Genomic DNA, 21,559 nt, shown 5'->3' with positions numbered 1-21,559 from the left:
TTTTGCTAAAAATGCTAACTAGCAAGATAACATGCTAGCATGCTAACTATGCTAACCACGTTACTTAGCTGACTTAGCTAATCGTTTTTAGCAGTTTTGCTAAAAATGCTAACTAGCATGCTAACATGCTAACTATGCTAACCATGTTACTTAGCTAACTTAGCTAATCATTTTTAGCAGTTTTGCTAAAAATACTAAAAATGCTAACAATGTTAGCAATGTTAACATGCTAACTATGCTAACTAGCTACAGTGGGTAGGAGTCATAGTTGATGATAAGTAACAGTTACAATGGCTGAACAGTTAAAAAGTTCAGTAGTTTAAAGGGTTAAATTGTTTAACAGTGAAATATTGTAGTGAGGACTTTTATTTTGAAACAGTTTTTGGCAGAGGAAGCAGTTGAACAGGATGTGTAGTCTTAATAGGGCCAGTTTGTATGCTTAAAGCCTGAGACTGGCAGTTGATGCAGGTGGCCCGAACACCTGCCATAGGATTCTAATTGCTTAACGGCTCTATTGTGATGTCATCAGCCCATGTTAAGTCAATGGGGAAATTTCGATTAGTTTTTAATTAATAGTTTAAAAAGTATAAAAGTTACAAAGATGAAAAATACAAAGCCCACATGTCATAAGTAAGACCTACGTAACATAGTTTGAATGAAGTTTCTACGTTAAACGGTTGAAGCTGCATTAAGTGCGTTAGAAGAAGAATAATAACTAGAAAACGCAATTCCAGGGAATTACCAGTGCATGAAAATGCAAAACATATGGTGTGAAATATATTGTTAAAACAGATGATGTGCTAATTGGCAACCAACATGATGAGGTTTAATATAGTTCAAATGACTGAACTAGGTAGATGAGGTTTAATATAGTTGGAATGACTGAACAGTTAAATAGGTGGATAGTTTAAAAGGTTAAATTATTTGCTAGGTAGACAAAGTTTAATATAGTTGGAATGACTGGACAGTTAAATAAGTGGATAGTTTAAATGGTTAAATTATTTGCTAGGTAGATGAGGTTTAATATAGTTGGAATGACTGAACTAGGTAGATGAGGTTTAATATAGTTGGAATGACTGAACAGTTAAATAGGTGGATAGTTTATATAGTTAAATGATTTGCTTGGTAGATAAGGTTTAATATAGTTGAAATGATTGAACGGTTAAATAGGTGGATCATTTAAATAGTTAAATTATTTAGGTAGATAATTGACGATAACTAACAGTTGGAATGGCCCTAATGTTTGCTAGTAGTTATGCTACTATGTTATCAAAGATAATAATGTTAACCAAGTTTTTTTGCTAAAAATGCTAATTAGCATGTTAACTGCTAGCATGCTAACTATGTTACTTAGCTAACTTAGCTAATCATTTTTAACAGTTTTGCTAACTATGCTAACTAGCATGCTAGCATGCTAACTATGTTAACCATGTTACTTAGCTAACTTTGCTAATCATTTTTAGCAGTTTTGCTAAAAATGCTAACTACCATGCTAACACGTTAGCATGCTAACTATGCTAACCACGTTACTTAGCTAACTTAGCTAATCATTTTTAGCAGTTTTGTTAAAAATGCTAACTAGCATGCTAACATGCTAGCATGCTAACTATGTTAACCACGTTACTTAGCTAACTTAGCTAATCATTTTTAGCAGTTTTGTTAAAAATGCTAACTAGCATGCTAGCATGCTAACTATGCTAACCACGTTACTTAGCTAACTTAGCTAATCATTTTAAGCAGTTTTGCTAAAAATGCTAACTAGCATGCTAACATGCTAGCATGCTAATTATGCTAACCACGTGACTTAGCTAACTTAGCTAACTAGCTACAGTGGGTAGGAGTCATAGTTGATGACAAGTAACAGTTACAATGGCCGAACAGTTAGTAGTTTAAAGGGTTAAATTGTTTAACAGTAAAATATTATAGTGAGGACTTTTATTTTGAAACAGTTTTTGGCAGAGGAAGCAGTTGAACAGGATGTGTAGTCTTAATAGGGCCAGTTTGTATGCTTAAAGCCTGAGACTGGCAGTTGGTCCAGGTGGCCCGAACACCTGCCATAGGATTCTAATTGCTTAACGGCTCTATTGTGATGTCATCAGCCCATGTTAAGTCTATGGGGAAATTTTGACTAGTTTTTAATTAATAGTTTAAAAAGTATAAAAGTTACAAAGTTGAAAAATACAAAGCCCACATGTCCTAAGTAAGACCTACGTAACATAGTTTGAATGAAGTTTCTACGTTAAACGGTTTAAGCTGCATTAACTGCGTTAGAAGAAGAAGAATAAGAAGAAGAAAAAGCCTTGGAAGAACAGTACAGTGCATTTTCATGCACTGTAACTAGAAAAGCATTTCCTGAAGGAAATACAGTGCATGAAAATGCAAAAATATGATGTAAAATATCATACAGAGTAAAAACAAACTATATTGGTTGCTAGGTAGATGAGGTTTAATATAGTTGGAATGACTGAACAGTTAAATAGGTGGATAGTTTAAATGGTTAAATTATTTAGGTAGATAGTTGACGATAACTGTCAGTTGGAATGGCTCTAATGTTTGCTAGCAGTTATGCTTACTATGTTAACAAAGATAATAATGTAAACCAAGTTACTTAACTTAGTTAATTTAGCTAATGTTTTCTAGCAGTTTTTTTATGTTAATAATGTTAATGCTGTTAACTATGTTAAAATGTTAACTATGCTAACCATGTGACTTAGATAACTTAGCTAATCATTTTTAGCAATTATGCTAACTAGCATGCTAACTATGTTAACCATGTGACTTAGCCAACTTAGCTAATCATTTTTAGCAGTTATGCTAACTATACTAACTAACATGTTAACTATGCTAACCATGTTACTTAGCTGACTTAGCTAATCATTTTAAGCAGTTTTGCTAAAAATGCTAACTAGCATGTTAGCATGCTAACCATGTGACTTAGCTAACTTAGCTAATCATTTTTAGTAGTTTTGCTAAAAATGCTAACTAGCATGGTAACTATGCTAACCATGTTACTTAGCTAACTTAGCTAATCATTTTTAGCAGTTTTGCTAAAAATGCTAACCAGAATGTTAACATGCTAGCATGCTAACTATGCTAACCATGTGACTTAGCTAACTTAGCTAACTAGCTACAGTGGGTAGGAGTCATAGTTGATGATAAGTAACAGTTACAATGGCTGAACAGTTAAAAAGTTCAGTAGTTTAAAGGGTTAAATTGTTTAACAGTGAAATATTGTAGTGAGGACTTTTATTTTGAAACAGTTTTTGGCAGAGGAAGCAGTTGAACAGGATGTGTAGTCTTAATAGGGCCAGTTTGTATGCTTAAAGCCTGAGACTGGCAGTTGGTCCAGGTGGCCTGAACACCTGCCATAGGATTCTAATTGCTTAACGGCTCTATTGTGATGTCATCAGCCCATGTTAAAAGTCTATGGGGAAATTTTGACTAGTTTTTAATTAATAGTTTAAAAAGTATAAAAGTTACAAAGCTGAAAAATACATAGCACCCATGTCCCAAGTAAGACCTACGTAACATAGTTTGAATGAAGTTTCTACGTTAAACGGTTGAAGCTGCATTAAATGCGTTAGAAGAAGAATAAGAACTAGAAAAGCATTTCCTGAAGGAAATACAGTGCATGAAAATGCAAAAATATGATGTAAAATATCATACAGAGTAAAAACAAACTATATTGGTTGCTAGGTAGATGAGGTTTAATATAGTTGGAATGACTGAACAGTTAAATAAGTGGATAGTTTAAATGGTTAAATTATTTAGGTAGATAGTTGACGATAACTGACACTTGGAATGGCTCTAATGTTTGCTAGCAGTTATGCTAACTATGTTAACAAAGATAATAATGTTAACCAAGTATCCTAACCATGTAAGAAACAACGTAGAAACTTCATTCAAACTATGTTACGTAGGTCTTACTTAGGACATGTGCGCTATGTATTTTTCAGCTTTGTAACTTTTATACTTTTTAAACTATTAATTAAAAACTACTCAAAATTTCCCCATAGACTTAACATTGGGCTGTGACATCACAATAGAGCCGTTAAGCAATTAGAATCATATGGCAGGTGTTCAGGCCACCTGGATCAACTGCCAGTCTCAGGCTTTAAGCATACAAACTGGCACTATTAAGACTATACATCCTGTTCAACTGCTTCCTCTGCCAAAAACTGTTTCAAAATAAAAGTCCTCACTACAATATTTCACTGTTAAACAATTTAACCCTTTAAACTACTGAACTTTTTAACTGTTCAGCCATTGTAACTGTTACTTGTCATCAACTATGACTCCTACCCACTGTAGCTAGTTAGCATGGTTAACATAGTTAGCATGTTAGCATTGTTAGCAAAACTGCTAAAAATGATTAGCTAAGTTAGCTAAGTAACATGGTTAGCATAGTTAGCATGCTAGTTAGCATAACTGCTAAAAATGATTAGCTAGGTTAGCTAAGTAATATGGTTAACATAGTTAGCATGTTAGCATGCTAGCATTTTTCAGATGCAGCTGGGCCCCTGGGAGTACGATCACAAATATGTGATTAGAACGTTTTCGAAAAAGGTTCTATAACATGACGCAACAATTACCCTCAGGGACTTTTCTGCCATTAAACAATTTTAAGAACACTGAAACTATAAAACGTTCGCGTAGAATTCTAGAAGGAGCCAGGAAAATAATTCACTCTCTGGGGAACGGCATTGTCTTAACCCTTAAAGGTGTAGGTTTTTTAACATTCTAAGTTCCGCAACAATTGAAGGTTCTAAAATGTTGAATTCAATGAACCCAGATATTCTTTAGAATGTTAATTTCCCAACATTCCCGTCACACCGGTGTGACGGTACTCCTTTAAGGGTTAAAGAATTCACTCCTCAACAGGTTAAACCTCATCTACCTAGCAACCAATATAGTTTGTTTTTACTCTGTATGATATTTTACATCATATTTTTTGCATTTTCATGCACTGTATTTCCTTCAGGAAATGCTTTTCTAGTTAAGCTATGCTATGTCTGTCCTAGCTTCATTTTCATGCACTCGTAATTCCCTGGAATTACATTCTCTAGTTCTTCTTCTAACGCTTTTTGTGCCGTTTAATACAGCTTCAACCGTTTAACTTAGAAACTTCATTCAAACTGCGTTGCGTAGGTCTTACTTATGTGACTTCAGCTATGTATTTTTCAACTTTGTAACTTTTATTCTTTTTAAACTATTAATTAAAAACTACTAAAATTTCCCCATTGACTTAACATTAGATTATGACATCACAATAGAGCAATTAGAATCCTATGCCAGGTGTTCAGGCCATCTGGAGCAACTGTCTCAGGCTTTAAGCATACAATAGAGCTGCACAGTCCCGCCCACAGCCGATGCCGGATGTAAAGATTCAATGCAATTTCTCCATTGACAATTGCGGTATAAGCCATAAAAACTTAACTACACGTGGTAGACTTAAAACCAGCTACGGCTGTACTAAGCGATTGTATATGCTCCTATAGACACCAAGAGTTCATGGGGCACTAACCTTGTTTTGAGATAAATGCCTTTTATTCGCGATCTCTTGGATAAGTACTTCATTACCCACAATCCTGAACAATCCCACAATCCCACAGCGATGCCTCTGATTGGTGGAAAGGCCGTTATGGTCATAGTTTGAAACTTTCTCAGCGAAAAATATTGACAAAGAGTCTTTTACTGCCTATGGCGAAAATCTTAATGTGATTAAAAACTTTCTTGACGAATATTGGTACTTGTATCAACAAGGATTGGGGTTTATACATCACACGAACTTAGTCAGGGCCAATACACTATCAAATAGACCACTGCAAATGTTAGTTTAAACACTCAAACTTTTCAGGTAGCCGACAGGCTAACCTTTGGCATTTCCGACATTGTATGTCATTACCGTAGGGTCATTACATAATGCAGCTAACATTAGCCTACATGCTGCAAGACAGGTATGAAATGGATTATGTTTTAGTGAGTGTCCAAAGGGGTGAAAGCCACTTTAAATCGGGTCACATGATTGACTGTTGTGTGTCCGAGAGTCAGTTTGTGGGTTTTGTAAGGGCCAGCATGAGGGACAAGACCTACAAAGTTGTGGTGAGTTAAGCAGGGAGGTTGGTAACGTTAATGCTGCTAGCAGTGCTAGTTAACATTAGCTAGGCTACTGTAGCCTTCTTATTGTATGATTCATATCAATCATTAACCTAGGAATACTTTGTGCATTTAATGAACATTTTGTGTAATAATTCACAGCAAATTAATAAACTGAATATGGTGGTCCAAGAGCAGACCATGCACCAGTCCATGCATCAGCCCGACTGAGCAGTAATGACAGCATAGGATGAGTCAGGTAACGTTACGAAGCACTGCCACGTTAACCGCTTTCACACACACACGATATAAAATACACGATGATAAACATAAAATTCAATATCAAAACACTCATTATTTACACGATTACTCCTGAAATAACTGCTATTAACTGCACATTCGCTATATATAAATCACTGTTTGGAGGAAAGGGTTCGCGTGCTGTCGCCGGTTGGAAATGGCAAAATAAATCGCGCCGATTTTGCCTATATTATTCAGTGAGGCACGGTGGTTTATGGGATGAGTAGTTCCTTCGCTCGGAAATGAAAATATGTACACAGACTTTTTTAAGTGTGCTTGCTGCAAAGCAGCACACTTATTTAGGGGTCCGAGCAGCGTAGCTGCAGGACCCCTATTGTTTCTGTACCGTTCATTTTTGGCCAAAATTCTGTAAAAGTCATACTGCAGCCTAAACCGTAACTCCAAAACTCTTCAAATTTTCAGGTATGGTTACCAGTACCCCCCTCTGCCCATAACCCAAAATTTGGGGTACTGCACCCAAAGGTGGCGCTGTTGGAAAAAAAAGTTAATTGTTTTTTTTCTCCTTACCAGATTGACCTAGACTCAAAATTCTTTCATAATATTAATCTCTAAACTCAGATGCATCTTTTTTGCCCTGGTCTTATGGTCTAAAAATGTTTACTTTTGACACAATTTCATGGAAAAGCCAAACATTATAAAAAGTTTCACACTCTTCAAAAATAATTAAATCTTCACCAAAATTGTCACAGACAATGTTTAGACCAAGCCTCACAAAAGTTATCGATCAGAATTTTGATATTTTGTTCCATTTCAGAGATATAGGCCAATAAAGTTAGACCACTTAGGCCATTTTTCCTAGATCACCTATATTCCTATAAACCGTAAGTCCTAGAAACTTCACATTTTCAAGTATTGTTACCAGTACCCCCCACTACCCATAACCCACAATTTGGGGTACTGCACCCAAAGGTGGCGCTCTTGTCAAAAATGCTTATTTCTCCTTACCAGATTGACCTAGACTCAAAATTCTTTCATCATATTAATCTCTACATTCAGATGCATCTTTTTCACCCTGGTCTTATGCTCTAAAAATGTTTACTTTTGCCACAATTTCAGAGAAAAGCCAAACATCATAAAAAGTTTCACAGGCTTCAAAAATGATCAAATCTTCACCAAAATTCTCACAGACAATGTTTAGACAAAGCCTCACAAAAGCTATCAAAAGAATTTGGATATGTTTTTCCATTTCAGAGATATAGACCAATAAAGTTCGACCACTCAGCCCATTTCTCCTATATCACCTATATTCCTATATGAGTAATTTTTTTCCCTTGGAGAACAACCATACAACCATCATTATGTGGATACCATTAACAGTGCACATTTTCAGATCTGTACTCTTTTTTATAAAGCCCTTAATTCTATTGTCAAATGTATGCTAGGAATTTTCTTGATGTTGTGTGTTTGCCAACACACATTTTCATCATGTGAATGTGACTGCCAAATATGTAGGATTGTCAGTGGCTCAGTGGGATAATGCCTAGTGTTGGTGTTTGTTAGGTTGAGAGTTCGAATCCCCGTTAGTGCTTTAGGCTCTAGCTCGAATACTATTGGTTATTGAAGATTCACACCATTGAACAGCACCTGAATGACATCAGGCAATCAACATAGACAGTCATTAGTTGCCAAGAATCAGAATGCCGAGACACTCTGACATTTAGGGGAACTTCTTTGTTTACTATTTTTCCTTCATCATTAAGTCTATCATATTTATATTTCATCCATTAGTGTTCTTCTCTACAAATGTCTAATTGCCCCAGAATTTCAACAAGATTTCAGGTGTGCTCTTTCAGGAAAGCCCTTCATTTTATTGTCAAATGTATGCTTGGAGTTTTTCTTGTGTGTTTACCATCACACATTTTCACCATGTGAATGTGACTACTCAATGTGTATGATTGTTAGTGGCTCAGTGGGATAATGCCTTGTACAGGTGTTTCTTAGGTTGAGTGTTCGAATCCCCATTAGAGCTTTAGGATTTGTCATTTAAGATTCACACCATTGAACAGCACCTGAATGACATCAGTCAAATCAACATTCACACTCATCAGTTGCCAAGAATCAGAATGCCGGGACTCTCTATTACATTTAGGGGAACTTCTTTGTTTACTATTTTTCCTTCATCATTACGTCTATCATATTTATATTTCATCCATTAGTGTTCATCTCTACAAATGTCTAATTGCCCCAGAATTTCAAAAAGTTTTCAGGTGTACTCTTTTAGGGAAGCCCTTCATTTTATTGTCAAATGTATGCTTGGAGTTTTTCTTGTGTGTTTACCATCACACATTTTCACCATGTGAATGTGACTACTCAATGTGTATGATTGTTAGTGGCTCAGTGGGATAATGCCTTGTACAGGTGTTTCTTAGGTTGAGTGTTCGAATCCCCATTAGAGCTTTAGGATTTGTCATTTAAGATTCACACCATTGAACAGCACCTGAATGACATCAGGCAATCAACATAGACAGTCATTAGTTGCCAAGAATCAGAATGCCGAGACACTCTGACATTTAGGGGAACTTCTTTGTTTACTATTTTTCCTTCATCATTACGTCTATCATATTTATATTTCATCCATTAGTGTTCATCTCTACAAATGTCTAATTGCCCCAGAATTTCAAAAAGTTTTCAGGTGTACTCTTTTAGGGAAGCCCTTCATTTTATTGTCAAATGTATGCTTGGAGTTTTTCTTGTGTGTTTACCATCACACATTTTCACCATGTGAATGTGACTACTCAATGTGTATGATTGTTAGTGGCTCAGTGGGATAATGCCTTGTACAGGTGTTTCTTAGGTTGAGTGTTCGAATCCCCATTAGAGCTTTAGGATTTGTCATTTAAGATTCACACCATTGAACAGCACCTGAATGACATCAGTCAAATCAACATTCACACTCATCAGTTGCCAAGAATCAGAATGCCGGGACTCTCTATTACATTTAGGGGAACTTCTTTGTTTACTATTTTTCCTTCATCATTACGTCTATCATATTTATATTTCATCCATTAGTGTTCATCTCTACAAATGTCTAATTGCCCCAGAATTTCAAAAAGTTTTCAGGTGTACTCTTTTAGGGAAGCCCTTCATTTTATTGTCAAATGTATGCTTGGAGTTTTTCTTGTTGTGTGTTTACCAATACACATTATTACTATGTGAATGTGACTGGCCAACATGTAGGATTGACAGTGGCTCAGTGGGATAATGCCTTGTACTGGTGATCCTTAGGTTGAGAGTTCAAATCCCACTTGAAGCATTAGTGTTAGAATATTGTTGCATACTACAATAGAATGCTGTACGGTTGTGGAGGTTAGCACACTATAACATTACAGCTACTTGTCAATATGGACTTGTAGTGCAAGGCAAGTATAACTGTATAATTATAGGCTGTTTATCTTATTGATTCCGACACAGCCTATAATTATTTGTTATTCTTATAATATTTGTCATTTCTTATACATATATAGTCGGCTCTTCCACTTGACAGAACAACTCTATATCGGTTAAGGATGTCACGCATGAAACAATGCTGCAGAAACACGAAAATAGGACTTTAGTAGAGTTTAGTAGGCTATAATTTTCAGTTCCTGTTTATCTATTGCACGATGGGTAATGATTTAAAGGAATCGTGTTGCAGTCTTGTAAATAGTGACCCTGCAAGATCCCTAGTCATTGCAAAATCATAGTCTGTGACTTAAAACTCTACTACTTGTCTTTAGATGTGAGAGGTTCTGAGACTGTAGTCTTTCAAAAATCTTTTCCACATTTTTGCAAATCTTTCCAAAGTCTGTCAGTGTAACGAGGGCTTGAGGTGAAAGTGCTGTGGAGAAATTGCAGGATTGTTTGGCTCTGCCAGCTAACCACACCCAGTTTACCTGCTGGGAAACCCTGTAGCTCCGGAGCAGGGGCTCAGACCAGGATAAATTGTTTGCTCACCCTCAGTTCACTCTTTTGTTCATCTTAACCCAGCACTCCAGTGTGTCCTGCTCTGTGTGCGTCTTTGAGTTAATGTAAGTCATCACTTTAATGACCCTCACTATGACTTTTGTGATGTTTATCAGTTTGTAGAGTAGCTCTGCCATCATGTGTAAAGTTAAGGTCTTTGTTTGTTGGTTTGGTGTGTTGGAGTCCCATGTGAGAGATGATTAGGTGATGTTGGTTGACTTGGGATGTCAAGTATTGTTTAGTTGTACCTTATATAGCCATATGATTTCAGTTTATTGTTCAAATGTCAATTGGTTTGTTTGTGAGTTGGGATCTGTACTGATTTACCCCATTTCACTGATTACTCCATTTTCTGTTTGTTTCCTCTTTGATGCAGCACACATACAAGTAAAGAACAAAAGAACAGATGAATTGAAACTCAAATAAAGTTCACTTGTGTTGCACCGAAACCTGCTATCTCCGTGTCATCACTCCATACCATTGAGCCTTCTGACCGAGGCTCTGCCTGCTCGCCACACACTGACTCTACCTCGACCCACATCGCCCCCTACAGTTCCTTCAGTTGGGCTGTGGAGGTTAGCATACTAGAATAGAATACTGTTAAGAATACTGTTGGGTTGTGGAGGTTAGCACACTATAACGTTACAGCTACTTGTCAGGACTTGTCGTGCAAGGCAAGTATAACTGCATAATTATAGGCTGTTCATCTTATTGACTCCCAACACAGAACCCCCCCCCCCCCACAATTCCATTCTGTGGGAAACACTGCCTTCCATTATCAGACCCTTCATCTTATCCATGACAAATGCATAGTCCTGTAGAATAGAGTATTGTTAGAATACTATTGAGTTGTGGAGATTAGCGCTCTAGAATACTACTGTTAAAATACTGTTGGGTTGTGGAGGTTAGCACACTAGAATAGGGTATTGTTAGAATACTATTAGGTTGTGGAAGTTAGCACCAGGGTGCGATTTGTAGGGGGGGATGGTGAGGATCCCCCCCCCCCCCCTTCTGGTTTTCCTATCCCTACCTCTACAGAATTATTTTTATTCCTGGTGGGGACAACATTTATCCCCCTATGCCCCTCATATTGATTAATGCTACTTCATATAAGTAAAGCGCTGCAACATGAACAGTCCAGTAGGCTAGCCTACATAATAATCTGACATCAGAAACGCACCGTCACTGTCGGCACTCATGCTGCTATACTGACACAGTGGCTGCGTGATAACTTAATTTGGCCTTGATCGTGCAGGACATTTCAGAATGTTGAGTGTGTAATCCATCATAAATGGCTAGTTTCAATGGAAAAGTTAGCTGGACAAATGAAAGAATACGAGAAGGATTCAGTGAAGCATATAGTCATATTTTAGAACTTTCAAAATTAGAAAACTGATGCAACTGAGATGGAGGACAACTGCACGTAGAGTAGAACGTATAGGCCTATTGTCCGAAGGAACTTACATTAAATGAGGAGATATATGCTGAATGTCACAAAAAGTGTTACAGAAATTGCTTGGCATCGCTTATTCAATCGCTCTCTATCGAAACATCTGTAGTTTGCGGAGGACAAACGAGAAAGCACTCGTTTGATAAATCAGCCAGTAGCCTAGGCTAGGCCTAGTAGACAAATAACTTTCAGAAATAATCTGTACTGCAAAAACGAATGTTGGTGGGTATTTAAACTATCTAGCGGGTGTTTTAACAGCTGCAAGAAATAGAAGCTTCATGGTCTTTATGTTCTGGTTCGTAAATTATTTTCATAAAACTTCAAGTTTCCCTATAACTTTACTCTCCAAACTCTTCACTGCACTGTAGCCAATTAACTGACAGTATGATAGTAGGCTATTTATTTTCTGTAGGCTACAATAAACACATTTATTTTTTCAACTTTTGCAATATTACGCACTTGGCTACTGAACGCAAATCAGCAGGAGAGAGAATGCACGTAGCCTACGCAACTAACACTGTTAGCCAATTCACTAACTTAAGACTTCAGTGCCATCATATACAACGTTTTTTTGCACAACAAATACAGAAAGGATGGAGGCAGCAAAAGTAGAGGAGTAATTTCAGATGGGGCAAGAACAAGGTGAATTTGTATGCTTGTCAAACGTAGTCCTACCCTGCATTAGAGGAGCCGATCATCATACCAAACACACTCGCTGTTTAAAGTCATACACCACGGTAAACTAAAACTAAAATGTTACAAAGGTGGCAAAATTAATATAGGCTATTATTAGCCATGACATTACGAGGCTATGAATCGTTCGTTCATTTTTTTTTTTTTTGGGGGGGGGGGGGCGGGTTACAAACTTATTCAAAATCATCCCCCCCTCTGGTTTTTACACACATCGCACCCTGGTTAGCACACTATAACGTTACAGCACAGGGTAATCCTAATTTTATGCATCAAATTTATTCCAATTTAACTCAAAAGTTTTGAACAATACAAAGTGAAGGTTTTATCCAGATCAAAACCAAGAATAGATTATGTGATCTAATCCAATTTCAGGATCCTTGTTTCCCTTTGAACAAGCCATTTTCAAGATTTGATCCAATCTGGTAACTGAAATCCAATCACGTTTCTTTTGAACAATTGGGCCCAAACAATCAAAGCATATGTAAAACTAAAAAGCTATGCTACCTCATGTTCGTTTTGCTCGGACCCCGTAAATCACCGCTTGCGGTTATATTTATTAAGTGTGCTTGCAAAGCAGCACACTTATTGTTCTTCTTAAGTTTTATTATTAAGTGTGCTTGCAAAGCAGCACACTTATTGTTCTTCTTAAGTTTTATTATTATTATTAAGTGTGCTTGCAAAGCAGCACACTTATTGTTCTTCTTAAGTTTTATTATTATTAAGTGTGCTTGCAAAGCAGCACACTTATTGTTCTTCTTAAGTTTTATTAAGTGTGCTTGCAAAGCAGCACACTTATTGCTCTTCTTAAGTTTTATTATTATTATTTTTCCCGTCTCCCTAATTTTTTGTCAGCCCTAGCGCCTAGGCCCTTTGAGACAGAGACACCGTTCCAACTTTAAAACGTCCGGTCAGTACCGGTGTAAGTTGGTCGCGAAGATGACGTCAGGTGGGCGTGCCGTTCGTCCGCCATATTGGATTGAACAGAAAGCGAAACTAAATTTTCACAGGTCACAAATTCGGTCCGAACGCCACGAAACTTGACGTACATTATCCTTGGACCAAGCCTCACAAATGTTAGCGGAAGGATTTTTGATTTTCGAAAGCGTTTGCCCGTCACAGCCAAACGAAATCGGCGGCGAAGCTCCGAAACAGGAAGTCGTCCATATCTCAGGAACACTGTCACATATCGATACCAAATTTTGTATATGAACTGGGGACTCCAGTGTGAGGGTGCATAGGCAAAAAAAAAAAAAAAAAGAAATATTCCAAAAGTTTCCATCATTTGGCAAACCACCCACGGGTATTTGGTAACTCACACCATTCACCTTTTCACCATTCACCTTCTATCACAATGCCTTCCATGTATGCACAATGTCTCAGAGCAGACACAATGTTTCCAGGCAACCTTGCCCAATCATGAAATCCTTGCTCTGCCATGGGATAGTATGGACTTACGAACTGAAGTAGCAAGGAGAACAGTAGCTATATATAGCTTACATAATAGAGTTGTTTTCACATTGACGGTATTCAAATTAAATTTTTCATTATTGTTACATATCATGATGGGAGAGTATTATTAAAAATGTTACAAGTATGCAAATGCATATGTTTACGGGCATTTAGGTTTTACTGTGTTGTTTTGTTGTAAAGACATGCAAGGCATTCTGGGCCATGTAATGAACAGTGGTCGGCAGCACTCCATAGGCTACGTATTAATATGAATAGGTGTTTCTGTAAACCTAGGGACAATAAACAGCTATCTCTGTTACAAAAACGAGCTGGTAATCTTTATATGGCTCTGATTTCGTTTATTTGATGTTGCCTAGCAACACAGCATTCAGAGCAAAGATTCTAGAACAGGGCTTCAGAGAGACACGTTTTGAGTTTGTGGCCAAGAACCTAAAATATCGGTTTCCATGTGTATGGGAGAAGCATGCTAAGCAAAGATTTAGTATCATTAATTTCTTGTGTGGCTAGCTATAGGGAGGAGATGTATGTTGCTAATTGGGATTTATGTTGTTTAGCGTAATGCCATGGTCATTTGTTATGAGATGCTTGCACTCGTAACTTCGTCACTTGTAACTTTAGGACTGCTATTTTTTTTACTAACAGTAATTCACGAAGCACTTTAGCCCTAAAAGTAGCACCTAAGTCTGTGACAGCTTAAAAGAAGTGGCAAGGACTCCTAACGCGATGTTTTGAAATGCGTCTACTATTGTCTACAGGAGCTTCCAATCGCGAGGGAACTTGCATTGTAGGCATAACTAAGGGATGCAATAACACCACCAACAACCAAAACTAGCCTACTCATTGTCAACATGTACATGAAATGTAACGTTTCATGTGAATCAAATTAAAATGTTTTCTTTGCAAACGTAAGCATAGGCATATGGTGACAGATTAATTTAACAATGCTGCTGTGTGCGGTAAGCGCGAATGAAGTGGCCACTTCTTAATGGGACCCACTGTATGGAAGTGGGCTAAGTAAAATACAGATGTTTTAAATAAGATAAGGTTAATCAGAATTCTACAATATGCCCGCTTGACAACGGCAGAGATAGAACTGGCCTTTGGCCATAGCAACCATCCATTTAGAAAGACTGGCCTTCATAGCAACCAAAGATCTGAGCTGTGTTGCAATGTGAGGCAAAGTATAGAAAGGTGATGAAACATACAGAGACAGGTCAAGAAATATAGTGCAATGTAGACAGTAGTATACAGTTGATTTACAGACGGTGGTTTAGAGTAATATGAAGTATTCCTTTATTCTGAGATAGGCTACATCAGTAGGCTCTCAAAACAACCCCAGGCTCACAAAACAATCCCAAACAGACATAAGGTCTTTATAGAGCAAATCCATATAGATTATTTGTCAAATAAACCAGTAAAACATAATTTGTCGGATGGAATATATAACATTCACACTCATAGCTCATATTTTTTAAAATAAATCAGTGAAAAAGTATCCTGACAAACAAGCAGCTTTTTAATGCCTTGGTCATATTTCATAATTTCAATTCCTCTGTAGGTTACCTGATAGTCCAGTTTGAGAGGCGCAAGACGCGTGACATTATTTATTTTTGCAGCCAATCACTGCTGTCATTTTATTTTATTGATTTGATCTCAGTCATAGAAGCTAAATTCGAAGGCAGGCCAAAGGTAAAATCCAACGAAGCGCATTCAACCCGCAAGCCAATAGTTGAATAGCCCTCTCCTAGAGCTTTTGAGATATTGCCACTGCTCCAACACTGAAAGGCACTGTTACAATGCCTGGATCAAGCCAGGTTTAGCATAGCGTATGCCACTGTCTGCTCACGTTGGTGACCGGACCAGGGCAAGCACACTTTCGCAGTTCCCGCCGGAAATGCAGTCTAGTTTGGATTTTCTCTTTGTTTTTTCACTCGAAATGATATGTTGTATGCTTATGAGTTATGCCGTAGCTGGTTAGCCTAAGACATGCTGTAAAACTCTTTAGATACGGATTTTTCCAAACGTCAATGGGACAAATGAATGGGAATCTTACATCCGGCACCTAACCGCATTTTGGCTGTGGGCGGGACTGTGCAGCTCTATATGGCTGTATTAAGACTGCAGATCCTGTTCAACTGCTTCCTGTGCCCACAACTGTTTCAAAATAAAAGTCCCTTTAAACTATCCAACTTTTTAACTGTTCAACTGTTATCAACTGTTACTGTAACTGTTTGTCAACTATGACTCAACTGTATCATCTGCCTTCAACTGTTTCAAAGTAAAAGTCCTCACTCAGTTAGCTAGTTAGCATCATTAACATTGTTAGCATAGTTAACATTTTAACAGAACTGCTAGTTAGCATAGTTAGCATAACTGCTAAAAATAATTAGCTAGGTTAGCTAAGTCACATGGTTAGCATAGTTAGCATTCTAGTTAGCATAGCTAGCATAACTACTAAAAATGCTTAGCTAGGTTAGCTAAGTCACATGGTTAGCATAGTTAACATTTTAGCATTGTTAGTATGCTAGTTAGCATAGTTAGCATAACTACTACAAATGATAAGCAAAGTTAGCTAAGTCACATGGTTAGCATAGTTAGCATTTTAGTTAGCATAGTTAGCATTTTTATCAAAACTATTAGAAAACATTAGCTAAGTTAGCTAAGTAACATGGTTAGCATAGTTAACATTGTTAGCATAACTGCTAAAAATGAATAGCTAAGTTAGCTAAGTCACATAGTTAGCATTGTTAGCATAGGTAACAGTATTAGCATTATTAACATTTTTTAAAAAACTGCTAGAAAACATTAGCTAAATTAACTACATTAACTAAAACATTAGAGCCATTCCAACTGTCAGTTATTGTCAACTATCTACCTAAATAATTTAACCATTTAAACTATCCACCTATTTAACTGTTCAGTCATTCCAACTATATTAAACCTCATCTACCTAGCAACCAATATAGTTTGTTTTTACTCTGTATGATATTTTACATCATATTTTTGCATTTTCATGCACTGTATTTCCTTCAGGAAATGCTTTTCTAGTTAATATTACTACGCTAGGTCGAAGTACTCCCAAGTGCTATTGCGCCACACATTGTAGTTCTCCTGTATATTCGCTTGGAAAATCGCCAAGTTTTATGTTTTTGTGTGACCTTACACATTTTTATCAACTACTCGTGCAACTGTATTTAAGTAGGGAAAACGTGGATGTTTTTGACTACTGCCATCTTCCTCCCTCTATGGCTACGTCTGAGCCCTCTAGCATAGCAACATGCTAACACATTCGCGCCGCACACCAGAGCGTTTGAGTGCACATACCGACACGGGAGAGGTATGACTCAATTCGTTAAGGTAAGAACATATATTACTACTGACATTGGGTGGCGTGTTCCTTTAAGGTGTTGTTGCAGATCATTTAGGTTGTGCCAGAAACTAGCATACTAACAATCTTCTAAGCTAGGCTATCCTATACTTGTCTATCCTGTGCTTGACAATACTATGGCATGCTATACTATGTTGTGCAATGGTTAGCCAGTTCCAGGCATCAGGGTCATTGTGAGATGGCTTTTAAGAAGGCAAAATTAACATACTAATGCTATGCTTATCTATGGTACTCACTCTGTGTTTACCTTTAGGTGTCTCATGTAGGCCTAAAGCAAGAACAAGCATGCTAATGCTAAGCTATGGCATTCATTCTGTTCTAACCTTAAGATGGCTCATATGAAGGCAGAACTAGCATGCTAATGCTATGCTAAGGCATTCATTCTATGTTTACCTTGAAGTGACACCAGAACTAGCATGCTAATGCTAAGCTAAGGCATTCATTCTGTGTTTACCTTTAAGTGGCACTCCTTGAAGGTGTCTCCAGTTATGATCATGCAGCGTCTCTCGGCCCAGTTGGAGCAGTAGGAGTGGCGTTGGCAGGGGAAGGTCTCGGTCGTCACGTCGGAACAGGGTGGCGTGCCCGTCTTCCAGCTGTTCCCAAACTCCAGTGCACTGGACGCCAGCAACGAGCCGCTACTCATCAGGTCGTTGGCCTCGCTGGAGTCAAAGTTCCCACACAGGCCACACACTTGACCCTAAAGAAAGTGTAGCAATGTGTTTATTCATACTGCTCAGTTTGCTTGTGTGTACGTGAGTGTGTGCCCTCAAACATACCTCCAAGCATGATGACCTGTGTGGTGTACGTGTGTGTTAATGGGTGAGTGTGTATGTGAGTTACTGTGTGTGTGTGTGTGTGTGTGTGTACATACCCTCAACCTTGCCTCCAGCAGCACGGTTAGGCGTGTGTGTTTGTCCCAGATGAGTGTGAGGCCTGGGCGCGGTACGGACACCACGATGTAGAGCCCCACTGTGTGGACGGAGTACAGCATCTCTCCCCCTGTGTTGGAGGACCTGGAGGACACAGACATGTCCCCCAGCACCAGCGACACCTCATCCTGAACACACAACAGAGAGGGGGGGGGGGGGGGGGGGGCAGGGGGTAGGATAATGTGTGTATGTTGTGATGACATGTTATTGTGTAAGTGCATTTGATTGTGTGTAAGAGAAAGAGAAAGTGTGTGTGTGTGTGTGTGTGTGTGTGTGTGTGTGTGTGTGTACCAGCAGGTCCAGAGTGATGGTGCGGGAGCAGGTCAGCTCTTCATCACAGCAGGGAATGCTCTCCACTCTGACAGCAAACTGCCCATTGCCCCTCCCACAGCCATCCTGTAACAAACAGCAGGACAACTCATACACATACTCAGGACAACTATAAAGCACACCAACACTTATAGCCACAATAAAACACACCAAAACTCATAGCAACTATAAAACACACCAACACTCACATCAACAATAAAACACACCAACACTTATAGCCACAACTATAAAGCACACCAACTCTTATAGCAACAACAATAAAACACACCAACACTCCCACTGTCATCCTGGGTAACTAACAGCAGGAGAAGTCAGCCCAGACGTATAGCAGATGATACAATCACGCAGCAGTTCTTATCATTAGCCGATGGAAGGTCATTTAGATTAGAGGTCACTGCCTGATATAACCTCCAGGCCAAAGTGAAGAAGGTCATTTACTGTAGATTAGAGGTCAGTGCCTGATCTCACCTCCAGCAGGGTGTACTGGCAGTTCCCATCGAAGCTGAACCACCTGGAGTCAAAGGTCTGGTAGTGACCGTTACCAAACACCTGGCACCGTCCTGGGCACGACTCTCCAGTGCAGGTCCAATGCCCTCCACTGCAGGTGCTGTTAGAATAACACACATACACACACACACACACACACACACACACACACACACACTGTTAGAGCCACACACATATGCTGGTTAGGGTCTATTACATTTACATTTATTCATTTAGCAGACACTTTTAATCCAAAGTGATTTACATTTCAATTACATTACAATGGACTACATTGTCCCTGGAGCAACTTGGGGTTAAGTGCCTTGCTTAAAGGTTGTATCAGCGATAGCGGGTATACGTCACTTCTGTTGATGTTTAAACAAAACAGAGAGCTAGCTCGCTACTCCCTCCCCCTCCCTCCCGTGCAATTAAAACTCTCCTAAATGCGCATCTCGTCGGTTATTGGTTGAAACACTTTATTTTGCTTTGTTGGTAGCAATTGTTTTTGTGTACAGATCTCGGAGCCTAGGGTGCCTACAGAGACACGTTTTTTTGACGGCCTGCTTATGAGGCAGACAGCTAGCGGATCGTTAGGAAAGATTAGATGAATGTGATCATGTTTGATGAATGTTATTAGATGAATGTGATCATGTTTGGCCCTTTTTTGGGCCTGAAATCGCTGATACAACCTTTAAGGGGCACAACTGTGGAATCTGGGAATTGAACCCACAACTTTTCAGTCTACTGCATGCTAGCCCAGCTCCTTAGCCACTACACTACTACTGCATGGTAGCCCAGCTCATTAGCCACTACACTACTACTGCATGCTAGCCTAGCTCCTTAGCCACTACACTACTACTGCATGCTAGCCCAACTCCTTAGCCACTACACTACTACTGCATGCTAGCCCAGCTCCACTATGCTACCACCGCCCCCACAGCAGTCATTTTGACATGAAATAGGAGGACATGAAATTGTTTGTATATTTTAACTTTTAAATGCATCAATCGGGTGCATCGGGGTCAGGCTTATTTTTATGGAAATATGTGTGCTGTAGCGTAAACTATTTTGCACTTCAGAATTATAACTATGCACACACAGGTGGAATAGTTATGGTGATATTGCAATAAGTTCACAACCACAAAACATATATGCTACATTTCACAGTTCCGAAATGATCAAAAATGTGTGTACATTTCATCACTCCATGAAATTATGCAGAAGTGGTCACCTGTGTTATTCAGCTAGTTCATTTAAGATATTGGTCATTGTAATGGCCATCTAGCCTAAAAGCCAAATAAGCTTAGTTCCCAAAAGGTTGGTGTTCCTTTAACAAATGTACAGTGACCAATTCAACGGATGTTTTCCATCAATGGCGGTTCACACACACTCACCATATCTTGCAGTTGGTCTCTACCCTCTCCCCAGGGCCGTACACACTCCCGCTAAACACACATGTGCAGTTGTCCTCAGACACACACATTCCCTTGTGGTCCTCATACTGGCCATCTGGACAATAGCAGCCGGTGCTGCACACTGCAGAACTCTGCATACACACAAAGTCATAACGTGATGTGTGTGTGTGTGTGTGTGTGTGCGCGCGCGCGCGTGCGTGTGTGTGGACAGTAGCAGCCGGTGTTGCACACTTCACTGAAACTCTAAATACACAACACAAACCAAAGAATCGCGTGACAATACTAATACAATTACTTACAATTACATGCATTACATGCATTATCTACATACATCCAAATAGCTAGGCCTAAGCTGAGTAACTACTCCGTTTTAACATGAGAAAACATAGAAAGACCAAATCTGTAGAAATAGGTAGCAAATAATAACTAAATAATACAATATATTGTCAGTTTAGTGAAGATGAAGATTTATATTAGTTATGTTACATACAGGTAAGTATGTGCATTTGGCAGATATTAGCATTTTATTTTATGTGTGTGTGGTGTGTGTGTGGGTGTGCGTGCGTGCATGCGTGTATGTGCATGTGTGTGTGTGTGTGTGTGATATACTTACAACTGGCTTGCTCAAGCTCTCACAAGTTTTCTGTGCAGTGTTAACGTGTAAATACGCACAGTGCACACACACTTTTTCCTCTTGGCAAACTGACAGAGAGCATGAAAAAGAATTAGCTTTATAGCCCATCTCCTCGTACAGTAACTCAAACTCAAAAATGCTGTGATAGTCAAGATAATCCACACAACATTGTAACTGATCAGAGATCAGAGAGTGTTTTAAACAGCTTACCACAGGCCTCTGAGCAGTTCAGCTTTCCATCTTCACAATTGCTGCAAAAAGATGAATTGCTACATAAAACTTCATTCATTCTCAAATGTACCCATAAATCTGCGTTCTAATCTTTTGTCTGGTGTCCATCACATGAAAGGCACTATGGCAGTCATTGTATGACCCTCCCACTCTCCAACGTATGTTCGGAATCTG

General features: G+C 38.6%; 1 protein-coding gene across 1 annotated transcript in view; it reads right to left on the bottom strand.

Annotated features, from left to right (window-relative positions):
* Window positions 1-21,559, bottom strand: part of LOC121697485 (mucin-2-like) — a 77,615-nt gene that overhangs the window by 27,914 nt on the left and 28,142 nt on the right. The window contains exons 18-24 of the mRNA XM_042079021.1: window positions 21,365-21,405; window positions 21,134-21,222; window positions 20,500-20,651; window positions 19,088-19,226; window positions 18,581-18,685; window positions 18,232-18,417; window positions 17,815-18,057 (exon numbers count right to left, since the gene is read on the bottom strand). Of these exons, the coding sequence (XP_041934955.1) occupies window positions 17,815-18,057; window positions 18,232-18,417; window positions 18,581-18,685; window positions 19,088-19,226; window positions 20,500-20,651; window positions 21,134-21,222; window positions 21,365-21,405 (955 nt within the window). The remainder of the gene's footprint in view (window positions 1-17,814; window positions 18,058-18,231; window positions 18,418-18,580; window positions 18,686-19,087; window positions 19,227-20,499; window positions 20,652-21,133; window positions 21,223-21,364; window positions 21,406-21,559) is intronic.

Source organism: Alosa sapidissima, chromosome 22 (assembly GCF_018492685.1).
Source record: "Alosa sapidissima isolate fAloSap1 chromosome 22, fAloSap1.pri, whole genome shotgun sequence".
Classification (NCBI taxonomy): Eukaryota; Metazoa; Chordata; class Actinopteri; order Clupeiformes; family Clupeidae; genus Alosa; species Alosa sapidissima.
This window is presented reverse-complemented; position numbering and strand designations above follow the sequence as displayed.